General features: G+C 35.9%; 2 protein-coding genes across 2 annotated transcripts in view; both read right to left on the reverse strand.

Moving 5' to 3' along the window:
- The window catches only part of LOC104823133 (2Fe-2S ferredoxin-like), a 2,754-nt gene extending 533 nt beyond the window's left edge, over positions 1–2,221 (reverse strand). Inside the window, exons 1-8 of the mRNA XM_010554556.1 lie at positions 2,064–2,221; positions 1,772–1,851; positions 1,285–1,343; positions 1,080–1,180; positions 532–638; positions 314–363; positions 158–240; positions 8–66 (exon numbers count right to left, since the gene is read on the reverse strand). Coding sequence (XP_010552858.1) covers positions 8–66; positions 158–240; positions 314–363; positions 532–638; positions 1,080–1,180; positions 1,285–1,343; positions 1,772–1,829 — 517 coding nt within the window. The 5' untranslated portion in view covers positions 1,830–1,851; positions 2,064–2,221. The remainder of the gene's footprint in view (positions 1–7; positions 67–157; positions 241–313; positions 364–531; positions 639–1,079; positions 1,181–1,284; positions 1,344–1,771; positions 1,852–2,063) is intronic.
- Positions 2,222–2,754: 533 nt separating this feature from the next.
- On the reverse strand, positions 2,755–4,376 carry LOC104823135 (cytochrome P450 71A1-like). Its single transcript, XM_010554558.1, has 2 exons — positions 3,516–4,376; positions 2,755–3,421 (listed from the first exon to the last, which is right to left on the reverse strand). Exons 1-2 carry the CDS (start codon positions 4,371–4,373, stop codon positions 2,909–2,911), a joined length of 1,371 nt encoding a protein of 456 aa, XP_010552860.1. The 5' UTR covers positions 4,374–4,376; the 3' UTR covers positions 2,755–2,908.
- Between the last annotated feature and the right edge of the window lie 2,628 nt (positions 4,377–7,004).

Below are 7,004 nucleotides of genomic sequence, written 5' to 3' on the forward strand. Positions count from 1 at the left end.
GCAGGAATCGCTAGCCGAATGCCATCAAGCTCTGGCGTTGCAATCACTTGGCATCCCAATCGAGACCTAAGAGATGGGGGAAAAAAACAATTTTTTTTAATGAGACTGACAATTCTTTGTATAGGGAGAGAGTTCAATTCGACCAAAGAGAAGTTACGTTTCGGTTAGACCAAAAGCAAGATCCAACATGTCATTCTCTTCATCTGTCGGCTCTTCGAGCTTGTTGTAGTATTCAGTGTCCTGCAATGGCATTTGTTGCAGTAAACAGACACAGGAAGAAATGCTAGTCTGATGCAGAGTGTGGTGAAAGTACCGTCACGATAACATGACATGTTGAACAAGCTAGTGATGCCTCACATGCTCCTGAAAACAAAAAGTCTTCAAACTTTTCAACAATTGGAAAATCTCCAATGGGGATTGATTTTCTTGAATAAAACCGAAAGCTATATGCAAGGAACAAGGAGGAAGTAGATGAAGAGGCTCTTAGGAAATGACTAGAGTGAAGATTCAACACTGAGTCGGGTCTTTTACCTTCGAGTTCTATGTCGTTCTGGTGTGCAGCTTCTAACATGGACATTCCGACTGGGACTTTGATGCGCTTCTCTTCCCCGTCTTTGCTAACAAAAATTACAGTTATCCTGTGCAAAAAGCATCCATGAGATCGAGAAGTGCAAGAAATGCGTTAAATTTTCACAACATCAAACTAAAAAAACCTGTCTTTACGAGCGAATGGGAATTATGCTCCGAGATGAGTTAGCCCATTTACAAACATGGCATGCCCAAATAAGAAAGTCGCATGCCCAAATGACAGAGAAGAACCAAAGGTAAAGACGACCAGTAAACTCAGACTTGTCAATGATCTTTCACATTCAATCAAGAAGTGAGAACTGCCCCTTAACCCATCTCTACTTATGATCTTAAGTGTGTCATCTACCATACAAAGGAGTCAACAGAGTTAAAACTGCAATTTTAGTAACCTTTGAGCTTAAAGAACAAAACAGTCAAAGATCAAGCTTTTCAAGTTAGACCCAATTGCTTGGAATAAGCAGAAAATGCACATTACACATCGTACCACTTACGTTTGCTTAGCTTCATTGTCTTGCTGTGAAGTACTAGCGGTAGACTCAGAAAAGGGTCGAAATCTCTGCATGTAGGAATTGTGGAAAACCCTTCTGTCTGCCTGCGAAATTCATGCTTTCAATGAGCTAAATCATTCGAAAATGCAAGAAAATATGGCTTTCACCTCTCATTTCACTTCAACCAGAGGAAAGGAAAATCATCTACCAATAGTTGAATGCATCCTCTGTTGCCTGCTAAAGACTTGGGTCCCGATAAAAAGCCCACTGGAGATATAAAAAACGATCAGCAAGAAGACCAATTCATAGAAACAAGAGGCTCTTCTGCTCAATCTTTCAACCTTTCCCATTCATATCTTGAGGAATTCCAGCAGTCATCAACCAAGTTAAAATCGCATTTTCCAGCATAAAGGTTAGAACTTTGGCACTCACATCCAAGGAATCATCGAATAATTTCAAAGAAAGCTGCAACAAGATGATCTGATTCATCACTTTGTAAGGATTTACAGAGGAAACCACCTTTCTGTGATCATTCGTAGAGATATAAACACGCTCCAATGATCCAAAACCCATCAAAGAACTATTTTCTATTTACCACAACCAGTGTTCACCATTATCACACAAGTCCAGCCAGTTCGTGTAACCATAAGGTCATATTCCATTGAATGGTTGCAAACACTCGAAACAGAACTCACCACAGTGGAGCTGTCTGAAAACTCGATATCCAACCTTCGTGAACCGAGAAATTAACATACCAAAGCAGCAAACGAAATCTCTACACGAATATACAGAAACTAAATTCAGTATCCGTACATAAAATAAAACCCATAAGGCACCAAACTTCATCGCAACCACGAGGACCCAGAAAGCATGAGTCCTTGGAATCGTCGAAAACTGATTCGCAGCGGGTCCAACATGATAAACAAAACAATGAACAGAAATCGATTTCCACCAAAAAAAAAAAGAACAGAAATTTAAAGAACTTACATGAACAGTGAGGAAATCAACAAGCAGGGTTCTGGTTAGATTTACTCGAATTGATCGGTTCGGCTTTTTACTTCGCGGCGTAGATGACAGATGAAGGCGATTCAGGAAGGGGCATAGCCGTAAATAAGGGAAGTATGGAGGTCAAACCGAAAGTTCTCCAGAATTCGGTCCCCGACGGCCAACCAAGCTAAGCTACAGCAACTTTTCTATTTAATGTATACCCCTAAACTTTAGTGAAATTCAACTACAGGCGTAATAGTTTTTATTTTATAACAAAATAGCTATTTGAATTATAAAGTATCAAAAGAGACCTTCCATTTGAATTATTTCTTAATTATAAAATGAACGTCCCGGTTCATGCCAAAAGAATCAATGTATTGCATGTATATATGTATACAATTATATATTAGAAACTTATTAAATTCGTATTTATTTAGTATCTAATGTAATTTTGTAGATATGATTATATATTTATAGATCAAATCGCTACAAAATGGTGAATATGTCTAACTTAAACAATATACGATGTATTAAACACATATATATATATATATATATATATATATATATATATATATATGTTATACATATATAATAACTTGAGATACGAATGTGCGTTACAAGGAAATGCAAAGTTTTTTATTCATATGGATTACAATCTTTTAAATCAAAACGTTCTTAATTATGGAAATGCAAATTAAATAATATAAAAAAACGTATAGTTTCATAAACCAGAAACAAAGAAATCAATCAAAGGGGAAACCGAGCAACGGGAACGAGCCGAAGAGGGTACTTTCTCGAGACAACGAACTGAAACGTCTCGTCCATGTTCAAGTCTCGTGGCTCTAAACCATTCGGCATCTCCCAATCGAACCAATGTAAAAGATTCGCTGTCGTGTCTTCGAGCAAGGAGACACCAAACGACATGCCTGGACAGTTCCTACGGCCAAACCCGAAAGGGATGAAACCCTATGGTTGCCCATGTAATCTATCTTCGTCCCCTCGAATCTTTCGGCCACGAACTCGTTAGGGCTTTCCCAAATCTTGGGATCTGATTGGATAGCGTGTGCGTTGACAAGTACCTTTGTCTTGGGCGGAATCTCATAACCGTATATCCTCACAGTTTCAGTTGTTTCTCGTGGGATGATGCCTGGAGGGTGTAACCTAGTTGTCTCCTTTATAACACATTTCAAGTAATGCATCTGATCAATGTCGTTGCCGCTTATCTTGGGCTTGTTTCCGACGACAAGACGCACTTCTTCCTGCGCCTTCTTCATTGAATCGGGGTGCCTTATGAGTTCAGACATTATCCAGTCTAACTCCAACGCAACAGATTCTACCGCTGCAACGTATATTCCCTGAAAAAGAATTCGCAAATCAAATCAAGAACAAGCAAAAACATAACGGTGAATCATTTGAGTGAGTGTACGGTTTAGGGTTTAGGGCTTTTACCTGTGCGATTGCTTTGATATCGTCAAGGTATTCGAGTTTCTCTTCCTCTTTGAGTTGGAAAAGAGAATCCAAGTAACTATGTTGTCCACGGCTCTCGCTGATGAGATGTTCCATGAAAACGTCCAACTCTTTGTAGATTCTCTTTAGGTTTTTCGTGTAACCCGTTAGTCCGTCCATCCATGCGAAGCTCGGGAACAAATCCCCGAAGCAAAACGCTCCCATGAGCTTCTTGAACTTGAGATCCCACTCTCCAAAGCTCATACCTTTAACCTCTTTGTATCTACGGCCCGTGAAAGATCTATAAACGACGTTGTTCACAAGGGACAGGAACACGTCAGATAAGTCGATATCCGAGCCTTTGAGGGATGAGAGCCGGATAGTTTTCAACATATCCGATATCTCCTCGTCTCTTATTCCACTCTGGAACCCCTTAACAACGTTCTTGCTCAGCAAATGAAGAGCAGACACTTTCCTCACTTGCCTCCAGTGATCTCCATAAGGAGAATACACCATGTCCCGACCAGAACCCTTGAGAGGAGTTAGAGATGTGTTCGGGGGTCTGTTAGAGAAACCGACATCATGGCTCTTAGTGATCTCTTCGATGGCATCAGCGGAAGAAACCACGAGATAGCAGTGTTTCCAAAGTGTACGGACATGAGAGGACCGTGCTTGAAGGCGAGTTCTTGGAGCGATTTGTGCGGAAGATCTCCGATTTGGTGAAGGTTTCCGATTATCGGAAGCTTTCTGGGTGACGGAGGAAAGTTGCTTCCTCGTGATTTCACGTGTTTGATGAGTATGAAACAAAGGAATTGGCAGCAATGCAGTAAGAGAAACAAGAAAAGGGTCTGAAGCAATCATCTTTTGCTCCATTGTTCTTTGTGTTTTCTTACACTCGCTGCTACTCTGCTTTGATCCAAAGGCATATATATATATACATTCATACATATATATATACATACATATATATATATATATATATATATATAAGATTTAAGATACGGGTAATGCATATTTCTTCGTTGTTTCTGTCTAAACGGACGCATACCAAAAGAGAGTAAAGAAAGGCAACTATAATAAGAAATTATCCAATGGGTGGAGCCAAGTTCGACCACTGTTTTGGGTTGACTCGTGATGCTTGATTAAATTTAATTTTCGAAATATCATTTATATGATTATTATATAAATGGCATAAAAAAAACATTTAATTAATTTCCATAGATGTTTATTGAAATCGGAAGGCTTTCTTGAAAACTTATCATTACATGCATGTTTTTTTTTCTTGGTATAAGGTTTATATATATATGTGTCATGTGTGTATGTGTGTACACTAAAAAGTAGATGCACAAGATATTTAATTAATATTTTTCGATATTTTTGGAGATTTTCCTTCACTTTAAAACAAATCATGGACCGAAATTCGTTCCCAGCATTTTTTTCCTTTAATATATTGGTGAAAATTTTATATATAACCAACGCTAATGGCATTTTAATTTTTATTGGCTCCGCTACTAATCAAAATATAATGAAAATTTTAAAGTTATTACAATACCGTGAATTTACAACATATAAAACCTTTACCAACTGCCAAATGAATTCATAGAGATATGAATAGAAATATGAATGTTCTCGATCTCTCCTTCACAATCTCCTCCGCCGTGGAAACGATTCTCCGCTGCCGGAGCTCCGACCGCCGGCAAGATCTTTGTCTTAGTTCCAACTTCCAAGTGACATAGAGAACGACAACGGATATTATCATCGTGCCCCCGCCCGCCGGCAAGATCTTTGTCTTAGTTCCAACTTCCAAGTGACATAGAGAACGACAACGGATATTATCATCGTGAGTTGTTATCAGTTTATACCGTAATCGTATATCATAAAAATCTTATCAGATATAAAAAAATAGATATTTAATTATATTTATTAATATTTGATATTATCTTTTATTTATTTATTTATCTTGAAATTCTTATATATCTATATTTTATTGGGATTATGAATAAAATATCATATTGTTCCTTAAAGTTCTGAGCTTCATACAACGAACCCTGTACGTGCAAGAGAGAACACATACTATTTCTAGATAATACATTTTTAGGCTTTTTTAACTGTGAATATAGTCACAACCTCTATAAAATCAATGAATATGTGCAAAAAAAAAATGTAAATATGCTTGTTTCCAAGTTCATTATTAAAGATCAAAGGGTAAATCTTTTTGTCTGAAAGGTGAATGTTTTGGTGTAGATAGGTAGTAAAAAAATATATAAAAAAATGAATATAATATAGTAAACTAAAAAAGAAAAAAGAAAAACTGAGATATAGGTGAAAGATAAAGTAAGACCAAATAATGGAGTGACGTGTCAAAAATTAGATTCTTTTGCTTAATTATATAGTAATTATAATAATAAAAAATTCACTTGGACTGGTCAAGTGACCGTTTTCGGAGTTTTTAGAATCCAAAAACAAAAAAAAAACAACATTCAAGTTTTTACAAAATTACTTTTCTTACACACTTCGAAAGCCATTTTAGTGAAAAAATAAATGAAAAACCAAAAGTTACTTTTTTTTAGTTTTCAAATAATATAAAATCCAAAAACCAAAAACCAAAAACTAAAAACCAAAATTCAAAAACTAAAACCAAAAACCCAAAATAAAAGTCATCTTCATTCAAAGCCTTAGTTTTCGTAGTAACCATTTACGTTCGATTATCCCAACCGTGAACAATTCGATTTCATAATAAAAAAAAATAGATATAAACAGAATCTGAATCGATGTAAAAAATGATAATAAATAATTCGTTAAATAAATATTTTACAGATAAAAAAAACAAAATTAAACAGGATCCAAACAAAAACCAAACTAATCGTAAATACGAAATATCAACCTAAATCTGAAAATAATTTTCTTTTAAAAAAATCTAAATTCAAAAATAACAAACAGTTACGGTCGTCTAAGCTTTTGTCTTTATCTGTTAAATGTCGTCACTGCCCTTCGAGTTGCTTGAAAATTACTAAAATATCACTATTATTAGGCCCTGAATAATTGGGCTTTAGCACGTGACAACGTGGGCTCGGAGCCAGAGAAAGGCCCATTACGTTGCGTCCTGAACCCGGCAGCTCTGTAATCCCCGACTGGACATATAGTACGACGGGGCCTAAATTATTGCACACAAATGAATTTATAATATATATATATATATATATATATATATATATATTATGGGATAAATTCATTGCGAAAATTAGTAAAAATTTGATTTAAATTTAGGTGAAAAAATTTGAACGTCTTTTTTTTCTCTAAAGAAGGAATATGTCGGTGTTTTAGAACATGAACTTCTCCCAACACTGGAGGCGCATTGATGGTTCGAGTATAAAATCAAAAGAATCAAATAATATTTAATCATAATCGAATTGAATATGATTTAGAAACCAAATTAATAATTTTTTAAATTAAATGAATTGAACATGGATTAAATATAAATAATAATAAAAA

Source organism: Tarenaya hassleriana, unplaced genomic scaffold, assembly GCF_000463585.1.
Source record: "Tarenaya hassleriana unplaced genomic scaffold, ASM46358v1 Cleome4, whole genome shotgun sequence".
Lineage (NCBI taxonomy): Eukaryota > Viridiplantae > Streptophyta > Magnoliopsida > Brassicales > Cleomaceae > Tarenaya > Tarenaya hassleriana.

Excerpts from the sequence above, each read along its gene's own strand:
- LOC104823135 (XM_010554558.1), bottom strand. The coding sequence starts at position 4,373 with ATGATTGCTTCAGACCCTTTTCTTGTTTCTCTTACTGCATTGCTGCCA. Across the intron at positions 3,422-3,515 it reads ATATCAAAGCAATCGCACAG|GGAATATACGTTGCAGCGGT; the intron begins GTAAAAGCCCTA and ends ATTCTTTTTCAG.